Source organism: Podarcis melisellensis (assembly GCF_964234715.1).
Source record: "Podarcis melisellensis genome assembly, chromosome: 1".
NCBI lineage: Eukaryota > Metazoa > Chordata > Lepidosauria > Squamata > Lacertidae > Podarcis > Podarcis melisellensis.
Window position 1 is genome coordinate 127,684,152 of NC_138528.1, and position 17,251 is coordinate 127,701,402.

General features: G+C 44.5%; 2 protein-coding genes across 2 annotated transcripts in view; both read right to left on the reverse strand.

The window, feature by feature from the left end:
* LOC309376722 (uncharacterized protein) overlaps positions 1-16,713 on the reverse strand; it is a 97,122-nt gene extending 80,409 nt beyond the window's left edge. The window contains exon 1 of the mRNA XM_081923328.1: positions 14,841-16,713. Within this exon, the coding sequence (XP_081779454.1) occupies positions 14,841-16,681 (1,841 nt within the window). The 5' untranslated portion in view covers positions 16,682-16,713. The remainder of the gene's footprint in view (positions 1-14,840) is intronic.
* Positions 7,506-13,363, reverse strand: LOC309378953 (R3H domain-containing protein 4-like). Its single transcript, XM_081927632.1, has 4 exons — positions 12,847-13,363; positions 11,516-11,678; positions 9,853-9,908; positions 7,506-8,788 (listed from the first exon to the last, which is right to left on the reverse strand). The coding sequence occupies exons 1-4, from the start codon at positions 13,007-13,009 to the stop codon at positions 8,685-8,687; spliced, it is 486 nt and encodes a 161-aa protein (XP_081783758.1). The 5' UTR covers positions 13,010-13,363; the 3' UTR covers positions 7,506-8,684.
* Positions 16,714-17,251: the final 538 nt, after the last annotated feature.

Sequence of the window (17,251 nt, forward strand, 5' to 3'; positions counted from 1 at the left end):
CTTCTTGCAAACCTACAAACGTGGTCTGATCATCAAATAATCTGTAAATTTACGCCAGTCTTCTGTGAATTTCTGGTCCCGCAGATTTCGAATCCTTCCTGTTAATTCTGCATAGTCCATTAATTTCATCCTCCATTCTTCTTTCGTCGGTAATTCTTCTTGCTTCCATTTTTTTGTGCCAATAATATTCTTGCTGCTGTTGTTGCGTACAAAAACAACTTACATTCTTTTCTGTTTATATCACTTGAAATTCCATGTGCCAATTAATGACTTTCCGTCCAACTTAGCAGCGGCTCGCGAAAGCCCCGCACATCCTCCATTTTCGACGTAAACGGGCAAATCCCTTTTGGCGTTTAGATTCGAAGCCAGCTGGGAAAAGCTCTCTCTGCGAACGTCAAGTTTCATTCAAGTTCGCTGCCATAGAAGCAGAAAGCACATTTGTGAAAAACGCAGGAAGAAACGGCGTCAGGCCAAGACAGGGGCAAACCCGAGGACTCAAACAGAAGAAGATTTAAACTATTTGTTTGGTTTTGAGCAGCTCTTAATATTTAGCACGGATGTGATTCCGAAAGTCCTTCCTTGATATGTGTAGCTGAATGCAAAGGAAGCTAATAACATCATCTGCACAATGCGTTTAAAATCAGAGTTATGCCCAGGGCCGGATTTAGGTTTGATGAGGCCCTAAGCTCCTGAAGGTAATGGGGCCCTTTATATGTCCAGCTGTCCTTTGTCCACAACAAATTGCCGCTTTTTTGTGTTGAATATATGCTATATGGTCATTGATAGACCTAATAGGTATCTCAAGCTATAATGGATCATTTCCCAATAATCTTTTACCCCTTTCTGTCTCATCTCTTGGCCTTGTCTGTGTTTACAGAGGGAAATATTCACGAAATATTCTTTCCACAAGGGCCAACATTGATGCCGAAATCCAGCATCGCCTGAGCTCTGTGAGTTTGGCTTTCTCCCGATTGAAGTGCAGAGTGTTTGAGGACTGGGACATTCGCAGGGAAACCAAAATGCTTATTTACAAAGCTATTGCACTACCAACCTTACTGTACGCTTGTGAAACATGAGCCACTTATAAACTCCATCTCCAACTCCTTGAAAGATTCCATCAACGGTGTCTCCAAAAATTTTTACTCATCACTTGGGTAGACAGGTGAACTAATACCAGTGTACTAGAAGAAGCAAAGATCACCAGTGTCGTAGCGATGATTCTTCAACATCAACTTCGTTGGACTGGTCATGTTGTGCGGATGCCTGACTATCGTCTTCCAAAGCAACTCCTCTATTCCGAACTTAAAAATGGAAAGCATAATGCTGGTGGTTAACAAAAGAGGTTCAAAGACTGTCTCAAGGCAAATCTTTAAAAATGTAGTATAAACACTGACAACTGGGGAACACTGGCCTGCGAGAGCTCCAGTTGGAGAACAGCACCAGTTGGAGAACAGCCTTTCCCAAAGTTGTCGTGGGCTTTGAAGACACTCGAACTCAGGACAAGAGGGAGAAACGTGCTAAGAGGAAGGCACGTTTGGCAAACCCTCACCGGGATCAACTCCTGCCCAGAAACCAATGTCCCCACTGTGGAAGGACGTGTGGGTCCAGAATTGGCCTCCACAGTCCCTTACGGACTCTCTGTTAAAACACGTGTTCATGGAAGTCAATTTTACTTGGCTATGAGGGGTCGCCAGAGGAGAAACATAACAAAGCACTGAATCATTCTCAGCCAACGCAGCTTTCTGCCTAAACACCGTGAAGAAGGAGGCGTGTTTGCTGCTTCCAGGTGCTTGAAAAACACTTCAACTTTTGTCTCGGGTGCACACTGACCCGAAGGGAAGAGAGGGCATGCGAGACCAGCACTTACGCAGAGTGCTAAGTGGCAAAACACAGCCAGAATTGACTCCCTGGCTCGCTCCCAAAGTGGTTGGAAATTGGAGCATCATCGCGTGAAGGTCTTTGTTCCCAGAAAACGAAAACACTCGATAATTTATTTCGCCGCTGCCAGGAAAAAAAGCTTAGCACCTGTGCTCCAAAGGTGCCAATTTTAGTTCGTATCTCTGTTTTCCATTCCTCGCCCCCCAACCTTTAAATCTCCACATTTGCACAAAGACGATGTCCTTGTGAAAACTCGGGAACGTTTAGGCTGTGGCTTCTCCTTGCTTTTAAATCAGGGGGTGGAAAGGGTGCTTTAGCTGAGTAGCTGAGACAATGTGCACCCTCCAATTTCTGTTGCAGATTGCCTCTTACTGACCGTCTTTGGCTAAGCGCCTGGGCAATTCCTAAAGTATGGGTAGGCAAACTAAGGCCCGGGGGCCGGATCCGGCCCAGTCGCCTTCTCAATCCGGCCTGCGGACGGTCCGGGAATCAGCGTGTTTTTACATGAGTACAATGTATCCTTTTATTTAAAATGCATCTCTGGGTTATTTGTGGGGCCTGCCTGGTGTTTTTACCCTAGTAGAATGCGTGCTTTTATTTAAAATGCATCTCTGGGTTATTTGTGGGACATAGGAATTCATTCATTTCTTTTTTTACAAAATACAGTCCGGCCCCCCACAAGGTCTGAGGGACAGTGGACCGGCCCCCTGCTGAAAACTCTGCTGACTCCTGTATCTAAAGTCTTTCTCGCACACACCTTTGCATTGAGGAATCCAGCAAATGGAAAAACGAGGAAGAAGAGATGGAAAAGTTAGAGGAAGAGAAGGTACCTTTTATAATATGAGCTCTCCGTAGGGCTGCCTTGGAAGGTGACCCGGAAACTGCAACTAATCCAGAATGCGGCAGCTAGACTGGGGATTGGGAGTGGAGACCACATAACACCGGTCTTGAAAGACCTACATTGGCTCCCAGGACGTTTCTGGGCACAATTCAAAGTGTTGGGGCTGACTTTGAAAGCCCTAAACGGCCTCAGCCCAGTATCCCTGAAAGAGCGTCTCCACCCCGGACACCGGGGTCCCTCTCCCAAGGGCCTTCTGGCGGTCCCCTCCCTGCGAGAATCGAGGTTACAGGGAACCAGGCAGAGGGCCTTCTCGGTGGTGGCGCCCTCCCGTCAGATGTCAAGAAAATAAACAATCTGAATATAGTAATTGAGGGACCTAATAGGTATCTCAAGCCATTTGCCCATAACAAAATATGCAGTGTATCTAAGTCATTGCTCAACCAAAATACAATTAAGAAATATATTAATAGGTAAAGGGACCCCTGACCATTAGGTCCAGTCGTGGCCGACTCTGGGGTTTCGGCGCTCATCTCGCTTTATTGGCCGAGGGAGCCGGCGTACAGCTTCCGGATCATGTGGCCAGCAGGACTAATCCGCTTCTGGCGAACCAGAGCAGTGCACGGAAACACCGTTTACCTTCCCGCCGGAGCGGGACCTACTTATCTACTTGCACTTTGAGGTGCTTTCGAACTGCTAGGTTGGCAGGAGCAGGGACCGAGCAACGGGAGCTCACCCTGTCATTGCAGTGATTCGAACCCCCGACCTTCTGATCGGCAAGTCCTAGGCTCTGAGGTTTAACCCACAGTGAAATACAATTAAGAAGAAGTATATTCATAGTGAAATAATTATTACGCTCCAACTTTAAATGAGCACGGGCCCAATTCTCCAATCTGTTAAGGTCATCTCAAATCCCATTTCTGCCTTCTGCGGCATTTGTTCCCCATCCCAGTTTGGTGTCATCTGCAAACTGGGAGGCATCGTTGATGGCTGAGTGGGTCCTTCGCAGCGCAAGGGCCGCACGCCTTTGTTCCCAACTTCCGGAGGGCCGGTAAACCAAGTTTGATTTCACCTCCTCCTCCTGGAAAAGCTACACTCACTCTTTCTGCCTCCCAACTCTCACTGTTCCCAAGCTCCTGAAAATCAGTGACGAAAATGCAGAAATCCACCACCTCACCTGTTGGATTTCTGTCTGCGGTTTGGAAATACAGCTTCCCAACAAGTCCCCTTTCTGCATTTAAGAAAAAGAATACTGCAACACCGCTCTTAAAAGCATGATTTTTTAATTATTATTTACACGAAAAACTCATTACAAGGAATGACGTTTTATTCTTCCGGAAAATGCAAAGTTGGTTTGTACATTTGGCAGAAGGAAGGTCTCTGCGCTGTTGTAGCGCAAGGAAAGTGTGTATTGGGGGGCGTGTTTTGTGTTCAAATGCCCCCCCCCCAAGTCTTCTCGCAAGTGGAAAATTAGAAAGGTTGGGCAGTGGTTTCCTTGGCAGATTCGATTTTTGCAGGAAGGGAGTTTTCCCCCAAATAGGGGGAGCTTGCAAACTTGCAAACAACCCCCCTAAGTATATTTCAGGGGGAAATGTGTTTCCTCTGACTTAGGGCCAAGTTAATTTGGCTGCCCTCTGCAAAATCCCACTGTTCTGACACCCTCGTGGCAACACGAGAGGAAGAAGAGACACTTTCCAAAAAAAACACACCCAGAAATTGTGGGGAAAAGTCTGAAAAATCACAATTAATGCAACAACTCTCAATAAGAACATTCACAAAGGGACATTGCGGGTAATCATAAAACCACACACACACATAAACAAAAACTCAACTTTGGTATATTTTTCTGAGCATGCAACGATCAAAATAAAAATCCACATGTGATCAGTAGCCGGGGGGGGGGGGGGAGACAATAATTTAACTGATTTATAAGACCCTCTATTTCCCGATGATTCCTAGTTGGAAGGGCCCCTCAAAGGTCATCCAGGCCAACCCCGTGCAATGCAGGAATCTTGGCTCATATCTTTATTGATCGCCAGTGGCTGAAAGCTAGGCTCCCCAAGGTTAGAAATCGACCCCCTGTACAGATAGGAATTCAAACTAGCATGTGAAGGGCAGACCAGTGTATCAGACAGAGGTACAGAGGGAAGCCTCCTCCAGGTTTGCCCTTTTTAAAGGATCTAAGTAATCCTGCCTGTATTGTTTTATTATTTTATTAATTTATTCAATTAATGATGACCCTAGGGGCCGATATCCTGGGAGGAGGTTCCCTGTCGCCCCCCTGCGTGTATTATTTTATTATTTTATTTATTCAATTAATGACGACCCTCAGGGCTGATATCCTGGGAGGAGGTTCCCTGTCGCCCCCTGCCTGAATTATTTTTATTTTATTAAATTATTCAATTACTGATGACCCTCCGGCCTGATATCCCAGGAGGAGGTTCCCTGTCGCCCCCCTGCCTGTATTATTTTTTATTTTATTAATCTATTCAATTAATGGTGACCCTCAGGGTCGCTTCCAACTCTATAATTCTACGATTCTAACAACATAAAGACCACAGGTTTCCCTGCCCTGCCCTACAGAGGGAAATGAATCCGTTCCCCAGGAACAGGCTCGGCTAAATTCCTTTTGAGGTTTAGTAACTTGCGTAGACTTCTTTGGAACCGACGGCGATGCACGTTTCAATTTAATTTAATATTTTAAAAAACTCGCTTTATGGCACGAGAGAGCAATTTGGGGGAAAACCAAACGAATGAAAGAACCAGCGGCAAAGAAGATGGGATAATTATTATTATTTTGCCAGGGTCATTTTGTAGCACCTTCTGCTTGTGGTTAACGCTTAGCTGGAATGAAATATTCAACGCAGCAATAGAGAAATTAAAATAATAATTTATTTGTCAGACAAATAAATGAGAGGCTCATTGGTATATGGTTACCAAGCTCTGGCCTGGCCTCCTGCCATTCTGGCCAGCACTTATATTCCCTTAATCCAGCCCCCTTTGCTCCTCCTGTGGCTGCCTCTGTCCAATCAGCCTGGTTGAAATTCCTATTGGTTGTTTGCTAGAACCAATCACAATAGATACACCCATATCCTCCTGTCCTTATATGGAACACAAAGAGCTATATATTGTTACATCTATAAATGACAAATAAGTAATAATATATCTTACATGGAATCTTAATTACCAGCTCACCTCTTGCCCTCCTTGCCCTATTGCCTTCTAAAACAAATGGTTAATCTTAAATTTTTATCTTCAACAGATGTCAAGGATCTTGAGTTCACATCAACATTGAAAGATCTCCTTCATTGAAGGTTTCTAAACAAATGCCTGACAACTATATATCAGGAGTGCTCGATGGCGTCTCCTGTCTGGCAGGGGGCTGGGCTCATTTGCCCCTCTGGTCTCCTATTGCAATATGACTCTAAGAATCTAGCATTTCTTAAATCCTTTGCATAATTACATTTAAGCCAATATATTTAAGCTAATATATTTCATACATTATCATAGGTAGCCTTTTAAAAGAATTAAACCTTTGTAAAGTAAAAAGGAACTCAGTAAAAAACAGCTTTAAAAGAAGCCTCTTTAGTTTACACCCCTCCTTTCACCCCTCCTTTCCCAGCCAGCTAGATACTTCTCCCATTAGCTCTTCCCAGCATTTATTACCCTTTAACTCTCTCAGTTTAAGAAAGAAACAGCTTTAAAAGATTTCCCAAAAATGCTCTCATTCTTCCAGCCAGTTGCCTTTTTCACTGCTCTAATGAGAGGCCCATGGTATCATTTTACTATTTGCCCATTCCTAATTGTGTTTTCTCAGCCTTTTTTATCTTCTGTAACATGCAGGATCAGTGTCCTTGCTCTCAGTCTGTAATTTCCTCTTTTACGACTTTGAGAATTATTTTTCCTGCTATAAATCAAGGGGGCCCCTTGTCTAGGAGGAATTGCCAAGGTTCTTTCTGCCTGGCATGAAACATTTGAAAATCCTTTTTTTTAAGCTCATTTTAAAATACAAGCCTTGATTGAAATATATAAGCTTTGATAAAAATGCAGGCTTATGATTAGATGCCTCAATTTCACCAGTAGATAGCAATTTGGGGGGAAACCGAAAACAAAATCCGAATCCATTGGCCACGGACACACACCTATTATCTTTAAAAATACACCATATTACATTTTACAAAACGCAAGCTGGCTTCTGACAACTTGGGAGGTGGTTGGCAAAAAAAAGGGGGAACCTGCAATTATCATTCATACGTTTAGAAAATGAGGCAGTTCGGCTGAGAATGGATGGCTGCTGTGGTTTTTTTTGGGGGGGGTGTAGTTTCGCTACAGACAGGATGCCACCCTACCCCCAAAATTCAGAGAAATTCGGATTACGAATCGAAGCACCGTTAAGGCCAGTTAGAAGAGTTTTTCCTCCTTTTGCAGGAGGCACCCCAATTTCCAAGTCCCCCGCCATCCCATAATAAAAGAGCGTCGAGACAGGAACAAACGAAGCCCATTGAAACAAAGAGAGAGAACCTCCAGTCTCAAGAGCAGTCTACCTCTGCCCAGTAGCCAGATCAGATTGGCGGCTGTTTCCTGGCACGACCACCCCGTGAGGCGGAACCGATCCTCTGCCGAACTTGAAAAAAGGGTCTTGCGCACCCCCCAAAAATTTATTCAGAATTCAAGGCGCTTGTGGAAAAAACCCAAATTTTGCTGCTTTAAAATCGAGCCGAGCCTAAGCTGAAGCCAGCCATTATAACACCAGCTCTCTAACATTTGCTTTCCAAAAACCAGGGAGGAAAGCTTTTTCCCGAAAAAGCAAAAAGCGAAGGATTTCCCTTTTTTCGTATTGCAAAAACACAAAATAAAAAAACGACTGTGTCAAATAGGGTTGAAGAAATCGCCCCTTTTCAAATGCTCCAAATCTGAGATGCGATACTTTGATTTGCAGGGAGTTGTAGCCCACTCGCACTGAGCCATTTATAAATCCTGTTTTTTTTCAAAGAAGGAGGGACCGATTAAAAATATACGCATTTTTATAAATTGCTTGCAGACTAAATTACGGGCGGCGTTTAAAAATCAAAGGATTGTTTTAAAAATCAAGCGGCCTGGACAACTGAGTCGAACGACGCAACGCAACCCTATTTTTGGGGTGCACGGCCTTAAAAAAGGGATGGGTTTTCACCCAGGCCCCCCACAAATTTTGTGGTCTCCCCCTCCCATCAGCTTCGTTAACTGCGAACACCAAAATACAGCAACCCCCCTCAAAACTGGTGCCAAAGTTTTGCGGTCCTTTTTTCGCGGAGAAGAAACAGCCCGCGTTTTGCGGCACCCCCAAAAAACAGAGCAATAGATAGACCCTCAAACCCGGGGGTCACCCCCCTAAAACCCCAATGAGTTGAAAGATCTATGGCTCCATTTTGGGGGCACTGCGAAACGCGGGGCGTTTTCGCTGCAAAATGTTTGCCCGCCTACGATTGGGAGCGAATCGGATGACATTGGGTTTTGGGGCAACCCCGTGACACCCCCTTCCCTGGTTCGAGGGTCTATGTCTGTTTGTGGGGCGCGGCAAAAAGGGGGGTTCTCTGCATAAAAAACCCACAAAAACCGACTGCAAAACTTTTGCACCAGTTTCGAGGGGGTTCCCGTTTTTGGGGTTCGCCGTTAACGAAGCTCAGCATGGATGGTGGGGGGGCTCCCCACATCCAGGACTTCCCAGGCAGAATCGGGGCCTCCAAAATGGGCCAGGGGGCTCCTACTCTGAGGGAGGGGCCGGTAAGAAAAGCATCGTCTGGCCTGCGTATTTTGGGTACCCGAGATGGGAGGCGGTTGCTAGGCAACCACAGACAACATCCCTAGCCGAGTCCCTTTCTGCCAAAACTCATTTGCCTTTAAATACTTTTTTAAAAAGCCAACGGAAGCAGAAATTTCAAAGGGGGTGGGGTGGGACGGACACCCGGAAGACGACCCGGAACCGCCATCAGCTCATTTGCTCCAGGTAAGTCGAAAGAAGCGGATCGGGAGGCAGGAAGATGGTGTGTTTGTTGCTCACTTTCATCTGTCGTTTTCCTTCGTAGTCAGGACCTAAGACAGATGATATAATAATAATAATAAAAATACCAATAACAAACTTAGTTGGTCTCTAAGGTGCTACTGGAAGGAATTTTTTGTCTGCTTGTTTGGTAATAATAATGATGATGATAATAATTTTGGTTTATTTAAACACCTTGAAAAACAGAAGAACGAGGTGTTCTTATCCACAAGGAAATACAGTGGGACCTTGGTTCCCAAACGCCGCAAACCCAGAAGTGAGTGTTCTGGTTTTCAAACGTTTTTCAGAAGCCAAACGTCTGACGCGGCTGTCGGCTATTGTTTCCGGGGCGCCTGCGCCAATCAGAAGCCGTGCCTTGGTTTCTGAACATTTCGGAAGTTAAAAGGACTTCCAGAACTGGTTATGTTTGGCGCTTTTGTTTTTGCTATTTATTTTGCGTTTCTGTTTCTGAGGCTTTTCCAGGTTCATTTGTTTTTGTGACTGTGCGGAACCCAGTTCAGCTACCGATTGATTGTGTGACTGCGGAAATGGATAAAAGCCCCTCATCCAAACAATGACTATGATCAGTGCAGGTGAGAAAAAACATTAATTTTAATTTTTATCATCTACAATACTGCCTTATTTATTTTATAGTACAGCACATTGATTCTTGCTTTCGTTTTGTGGATCAATGGTCTCGTTAGATGGCAAAATTCATGTTTTAGGGGTTGTTTTTACAAGTCTGGAACGGATTAATCTGTTTTGCATTCATTTCTACGGGAAAGCGCTGCCTTGGTTTTGGAACGCTTTGGTTTCGGAATGGACTTCCGGAACGGATTAAGTTTGAGAACCAAGGGACCACTGTAGAATGAAAACCTTAGGAGATATTTTTTGGGGGGAGCCGGGCGGGGGCAGAAGGGCTTTGCAATTGCAATTTTTTAAATAGTAAAAAAAGTTATTTTCTACTTATCATCCAGCCATGGGGGCCGGAAGGGAAGGCAAAGGCAGATCAGAAGGGCCTCGCCCTTCCTGCAAGGGAGAGATAGCCCCGTTCAACACGGGCAAGCAAGTTTCCTCCCAAAATAAATACGAAATAATATCAGAAAGGAGCCCTTACTGGCAGAAGCGAGGTCCATGTATTGGCAGACGGCGTGAAGGAGAAGCCATTCGAAGCTGCAAGAAAAGAGATCGAAAAACACGTTTTTATAACTTTCTGCAAGTTATTTCCTTATGTTCAATTCACAATTCTGGTTCCCCATTCTTCCCTTAGGTTCCCAATTCTTTCCTTAGGTTCCCAATATTTTCCTTATGTTCCAATTCAGAATTCTGGTTCCCAATTCTTTCCTTAGGTTCCCAATTCTTCCCTTACGTTCAATTCACAATTCTGTTTCACATTTAGAATCATAGAAGAGTTGGAAGAGACCACAAGGTCCATCTAGTCCAACCCCCTGCCAAGCAGGAAACACCATCAGAGCACTCCTGACATATGGTTGTCAAGCCTCTGCTTCAAGACCTCCAAAGAAGGAGACTCCACCACACTCCTTGGCAGCAAATTCCACTGTCGAACAGCTCTTACTGTCAGGAAGTTCTTCCTAATGTTTAGGTGGAATCTTCTTTCTTGTAGTTTGGATCCATTGCTCTGTGTCCGCTTCTCTGGAGCAGCAGAAAACAACCTTTCTCCCTCCTCTATGTGACATCCTTTTATATATTTGAACATGGCTATCGTATCACCCCTTAACCTCCTCTTCTCCAGGCTAAACATGCCCAGCTCCTTAGCCGTTCCTCATAAGGCATCGTTTCCAGGCCTTTGACCATTTTGGTTGCCCTCCTCTGGACACGTTCCAGTTTGTCAGTGTCCTTCTTTCCTTAGGTTCCCAATTCTTCCCTTACGTTCAATTCCCGTTACGTCGATTTGCCCGTACGTTTATAAAACGATATTATATATACCTTATATATACCTTCGCGGAACGAAATAATTTGCAGCATCACCCCCCCTGCCTGTTTTAAACCATTACTTATTTCTATATTGATTTCTCTTTCTTATCGTCTTGCGTTGGGCAACTTTCCCCCCCTCCAGAAAATTAACTTCCTACTCTCCATCCTATGTAATAATAATAATAATATTTTTTTATTTATATCCTGCCCTTCCCGGTTCAGAAAACCAGGCTCGCAACGAATTTAAAACACTTAATTGTGATACAACAAAAAAACAGCATAAAATACAGCATAAAGCGTGAATAACAATAAATTCAGAATTCAAAAATCAATTTAGGGGGAAAACCCATTCAATAAACAATAGCTGGCTGGCTAAATTAGTCCCATTTGGGCCAGCGAGGAGACCAGGGGAGAATTAGCTGTGGGATCCCAGAGCAGGGAATCTTCATAAAAAGGGAAGGAAGGGGAATAAGAGATCAGGCTAAGTTCCAATTGAAAGCCAGGAAATTAATAATAATAATAATAATAATAATAATAATAATAATAATAATAATAAATTTTATTTATATCCCGTCTCCCCAGCCGAAGCCGGGCTCAGGGCAGCTAACAACAATAAAATAATGTCCGGTTTCCATTTCCCAACAGCCGTTGGCTTTATCAGCACGGAAAACCCCCAAAAAGTCACATTGTGCATCGCCTTCTGTACTACAATTCCCATCCGTGTAGACGGAACGGGGGCTGGTTGAGAAAAAGGCCAACAGCTCATCTTTGAAGCACTCCAGGGTCCCCTGGGCGAAAAATAGAAGCAGCAGCAAATAACAACAAAGCAATTTTATTATTTGTACCCCGCGCCCAGGCAAAGCTGCCACAGCAAAGGTTCCCAGGCGCTGGTTTCTTCTTCGGCCCTGCGTTCGAAACCTACCATGGGGATACGGCTCCGCTTCAGCGTGGTCCTCAGGCGCCGGCTGATGCGCTGGAAACACTCCTGCGGAGTGTAAGTGGCGTGTTCTGCAACGGAAAGAGGAGGAAAACAGGTTGTGAGGTTTCTGCATCGCACGGGGTTGGGATTGATGACCCTGTGGTGTCCCTTCCACCTCTGCACTTTGGCGGTTCTAAGGGGAAGAACAGGGGCCAGGAGCTTCTACCCTGTTTAGCTCATACGTAAATTTGGCACTGCCAGGAAGGGTAGGGAGCCTCCTCCCAGAACAGGGAACGTTGCTCCTGAACAAGGAGCGTTCGAGGGTAGACTGCTCTTGCATATGGAGGTTCGGCTGAAAGCAGAAATCTCTCTAACTCCCTTCAAGAGCAAAGATGTTCTGGAAACTTGAGTTGGGAAGACAGATTCCCACTTGACTGGAAGGAAGGAAGGAAGGAAGGAAGGAAGGAAGGAAGGAAGGAAGGAAAAAGAAACTGAGAGAGAAGGAAGGAGAGAGAGAGAAAGAGAGAGAGAAGGAAGGAAGGAAGGGAGGGAGAGAGGGAGAGAGAGGGAGAGAGAAGGAAGGAAGGAAAAAGAAACTGAGAGGAGAGAGAAGGAAGGAAGGAAGGAAGGAAGGAAGGAAGGAAGGAAGGAAGGAAGGAAGGAAGGAAGGAAGGAAGGAGAGAGAGAGAAAGAGAGAGAGAGAGAGAGAGGGAAGGAAGGAAGGAAGGAAGGAAGGAAGGAAGGAAGGAAGGAAGGAAGGAAGGAAGGAAGGAAGGAAGGAAGGAAGGAAGGACAAACTGAGAGAGAAGGAAGGGAGAGGGAGGAGAGAGAGAGAGAGAGAGAGAGAGAGAGAGAGAGGGAGGGAAGGAAGGAAGACAGAGAAAAAAGAGAGAAGGAAGGAAGGAAGGAAGGAAGGAAGGAAGGAAGGAAGGAAGGAAGGAAGGAAGGAAGGGAGAGAGAAAAAGAGAGAGAGAAGGAAGGAAGGAAGGAAGGAAGGAAGGAAGGAAGGAAGGAAGGAAGGAAGGAAGGAGGAGAGAAAAAGAGAGAGAGAAGGAAGGAAGGAAGGGAGAGAGAAAAAGAGAGAGAGAAGGAAGGAAGGAAGGAAGGAAGGAAGGAAGGAAGGAAGGAAGGAAGGAAGGAAGGAAGGAAGGAAGGAAGGAAGGAAGGAAGGAAGAGAGAGAGAGAGAAGGAAGGGTTTTTTTTGCCCCGGAAATGCAAAACATCCCTGCAAGGCAGTCCAGGCCAAACCCTCCATACCTTTCCACTTGACATCTGCTTTTTCGGCCAGTTTGCTCTTCTGCTTCTTCGCCGCCGCCTCCTCCAGGTACAAGAGGACTCGCTCTTGTTCCTCGCCGGAGCGGTTCATGAAGTCGTTCCAAATCTTAGCCGAGACACACACACAAAAATGAGAGAGGCCCATTAACGCACAACCCTCTCAGCCCATCCTGAGTCAAAAACCCAGTGACTGGAGCGGGAAAAAGAGCTGCCTTTCCCAGGGCCGTTAATTTTATTTTATTTTCCCATCGGAAGATCAATCCACTTTCGAGTTGATTAAGTGGGCGGAAAGCCGGAGAACCCAAAGTGTGGTTTGTGTGGGTTCCGAGTGAAACTTAAGACTCTGAATATCAGGGTTTTGTGGGTTTTATCCAGGGTATGCATAAAAATCCATTATTATTATTTTATTTAAATCAGATTATTATTATTTTTTAAATGCTTTTGGAGGAAAAATCTTTCTAAACGTAGTTTTCTATTTAAGTTAAAGTCCAAAGGCCTATAAGGATTTGTTTTAAGTTTCTCATGTGTGCTAAAACTCAGCCTAAGTTGTTGTTGTTTTTTAATGCTTTTAACAAACACAGATACGTATGCTGCAATGTTATCGTTTTTGATTTAAATTGGATTTTTGGAACGGACTTCCAGAATGGATTAAGTCTGAGAACCAAGGTACCGCTGTTTTTAAAACAGGGTTTATGTATTTATTTTAAAATGGGGTTTATGTATTTATTTAGGTTGGCCGAGTTACGAGGAACGAGGTGCATACTGAACACCAGGAACAACTTTCTGACGGTAGGAGTTGTTCAATTGTGGGTGGTTTTTAAGCAGGGATTGCAATTCTACGATTTAAGTCTTTTCGGCAATTGCTCCCAGTAAGGTAACTCAAAATAATTTTGCATTTAAAAAGACACGAGCGATGAAAACAGCTCACACGATTTGATACATAAGGCGAAACAATTAAAAGATCGCTTTTGTACGCAAAAGCGTTTTGAGGTTTTACAGAAACAAGCTGCAATATGTAAAAAAAAGTCTTAAATCTGATTGTTGTTGTTGTTGTTGTTTAGTCGTTTAGTCGTGTCCGACTCTTCGTGACCCCATGGACCAGAGAATGCCAGGCACCTCTGTCCTCCACTGCCTCCCGCAGTTTGGTCAAACTCATGCTGGTAACCTCGAAAACACTATCCAACCATGTCGTCCTCTGTCGTCCCCTTCTCCTTGTGCCCTCCATCTTTCCCAACATCAGGGGCTTCTCCAGGGAGTCTTCTCTTCTCATGAGGTGGCCAAAGTACTGGAGCCTCAGCTTCACAATCTGTCCTTCCAGTGAGCACTCAGGGTTGATTTCCTTCAGTATGGAGAGGTTTGATCTTCTTGCAGTCCATGGGACTCTCAAGAGTCTCCTCCAGCACCATAATTCAAAAGCATCAATTCTTCGGCGATCAGCCTTCTTTATGGTCCAGCTCTCACTTCCATACATCACTACTGGGAAAACCATAGCTTTAACTATGCGAACCTTTGTTGGCAAGGTGATGTCTCTACTTCTCAAGATGCTGTCTAGGCCTGTCATTGCCCTTCTCCCAAGAAGCAGGCGTCTTTTAATTTCGTGGCTGCTATCACCATCTGCAGTGATCATTGAGCCCAAGAAAGTAAAATCTCTCACTACCTCCATTTCTTCCCCTTCTATTTGCCAGGAGGTGATGGGACCAGTGGCCATGATCTTCGTTTTCTTGATGTTGAGCTTCAGACCATATTTTGCGCTCTCCTCTTTCATGCTCATTAAAAGGTTCTTTAATTCCTCTTCACTTTCTGCCATCAAAGTTGTGTCATCTGCATATCTGAGGTTGTTGATATTTCTTCCGGCAATCTTAATTCCGGCTAGGGATTCATCCAGACCAGCCTTTCGCATGATGAATTCTGCATATAAGTTAAATAAGCAGGGAGACAAAATACAGCCTTGTCATACTCCTTTCCCAATTTTGAACCAATCAGTTGTTCCATATCCAGTTCTAACTGTAGCTTCTTGTCCCACATAGAGATTTCTCAGGAGACAGATGAGGTGATCTGGCACTCCCATTTCTTTAAGAACTTGCCATAGTTTGCCGTGGTTGACACAGTCAAAGGCTTTTGCATAGTCAATGAAGCAGAAGTAGATGTCTTTCTGGAACTCTCTAGCTTTCTCCATAATCCAGCGCATGTTTGCAATTTGGTCTCTGGTTCCTCTGCCTCTTCTAAATCCAGCTTGCACTTCTGGGAGTTCTCGGTCCACATACTGCTTGAGCCTTCCTTGTAGAATTTTAAGCATAACCTTGCTAGCGTGTGAAATGAGTGCAATTGTGCGGTAGTTGGAGCATTCTTTGGCACTGCCCTTCTTTGGGATTGGGATGTAGACTGATCTTCTCCAATCTTCTGGCCACTGCTGAGTTTTCCAAACTTGCTGGCATATTGAGTGTAGCACCTTAACAGCATCATCTTTTAAAATTTTAAATAGTTCAGCTGGAATACCATCACTTCCACTGGCCTTGTTATTTGCAGTGCTTTCTAAGGCCCATTTGACTTCACTTTCCAGGATGTCTGGCTCAAGGTCAGCAACCACACTACCTGGGGTATACGAGACATCCATTTCTTTCTGGTATAATTCCTCTGTGTATTCTTGCCACCTCTTCTTGATGTCTTCTGCTTCTGTTAGGTCCTTTCCACTTTTGTCCTTTATTATGGAAATCTTTGTACGAAATGTTCCTTTCATATCTCCAATTTTCTTGAACAGATCTCTGGTTCTTCCCATTCTATTGCTTTCCTCTATTTCTTTGCATTGCTCGTTTAAGAAGGTCTTCTTGTCTCTCCTTGCTATTCTTTGGAAATCTGCATTCAATTTCCTGTATCTTTCACCATCTCCCTCGCATTTTGCTTGCCTTCTCTCCCCCGCTATTTGTAAGGCCTCATTGGACACCCACTTTGCTTTCTTGCATTTCCTTTTCATTGGGATGGTTTTCGTTGCTGCCTCCTGTATAATGTTACGAGCCTCCATCCATAGTTCTTCAGGCATTCTGTCCACCAAATCTAAATCCTTAAACCTGTTCCTCACTTCCACTGTGTATTCATAAGGGATTTGACTTAGATTGTATCTTACCGGCTCAGTGGTTTTTCCTACTTTCTTCAGTTTAAGCTTGAATTTTGCTATAAGAAGCTGATGATCTGCGCCACAGTCAGCTCCAGGTCTTGTTTTTGCTGACTGTATAGAGCTTCTCCATCTTTGGCTGCAGAGAATATAATCAATCTGATTTCGATGCTGCCCATCTGGTGATGTCCATGTGTAGAGTCGTCTCTTGTGTTGTTGGAAAAGCGTGTTTGTGATGACCAGCTTGTTCTCTTGACAGAACCCTATTAGCCTTTGCCCTGCTTCGTTTTGATCTCCAAGGCCAAACTTGCCAGTTGTTCCTTTTATCTCTTGACTCCCTACTTTAGCATTCCAATCCCCTATAATGAGAAGAACATCCTTCTTTGGTGTCACTTCTATAAGGTGTTGTAAGTCTTCATAGAATTGGTCAATTTCAGTTTCTTCAGCACAAGTAGTTGGTGCATAAACTTGGATTACTGTGATGTTAAAAGGTCTGCCTTGGATTCGTATCGAGATCATTCTATCATTTTTGAGATTGCATCCCAGTACAGCTTTCGCCACTCTTTTGTTGACTATGAGGGCCACTCCATTTCTTTTACGGGTTTCTTGCCCACAGTAGTAGATATGATGGTCATCCGAACTGAATTCACCCATTCCCGTCCATTTTAGTTCACTGATGCCCAGGATGTCAATATTTATTCTTGCCATCTCATTTTTGACCACCTCCAACTTACCCAGGTTCATGGTTCTTACATTCCAGGTTCCTATGCAATATTTTTCTTTACAGCATTGGACTTTCCTTTGGCAGGTGGTCAGGGCATCCCAGGTCCCACACTGCTTTCAAAGAATGTGCCCTAGAACCACCCTGTTTGTGTGCATTGGAGGGGTGCCTTTGATAATGCATGCCTCCATCTTCAAATATTGCATAACCTTGCCTAGGAATTTACTAGCAACATATTCTGTGATCTATTAGGCGAACCTTCACAGGGGCCAGGCCAGCTCCCAAAACAGCCCAATTCCAGTTTTGCAAACACTCCGCAGTAAGTTTGGCATGCATTTTGTTTTCTGCAAAGCCAGTTGCTCAGTCACGAACGCCAGCTGTTCTGCAGCCATTTGCAGCCCACACACAAATCACGTATAGTTCACTAAAGTACTTTTCCACAGTACATAAATTTTGCTGGTGTTATTTCTCCCATAAGGAGAAATGAGCAATGAGCGAGGAGCTGTGAGCGAAGGACAGACTGAACGTGACACACACAGGCAGGTGCGTTTGAACAC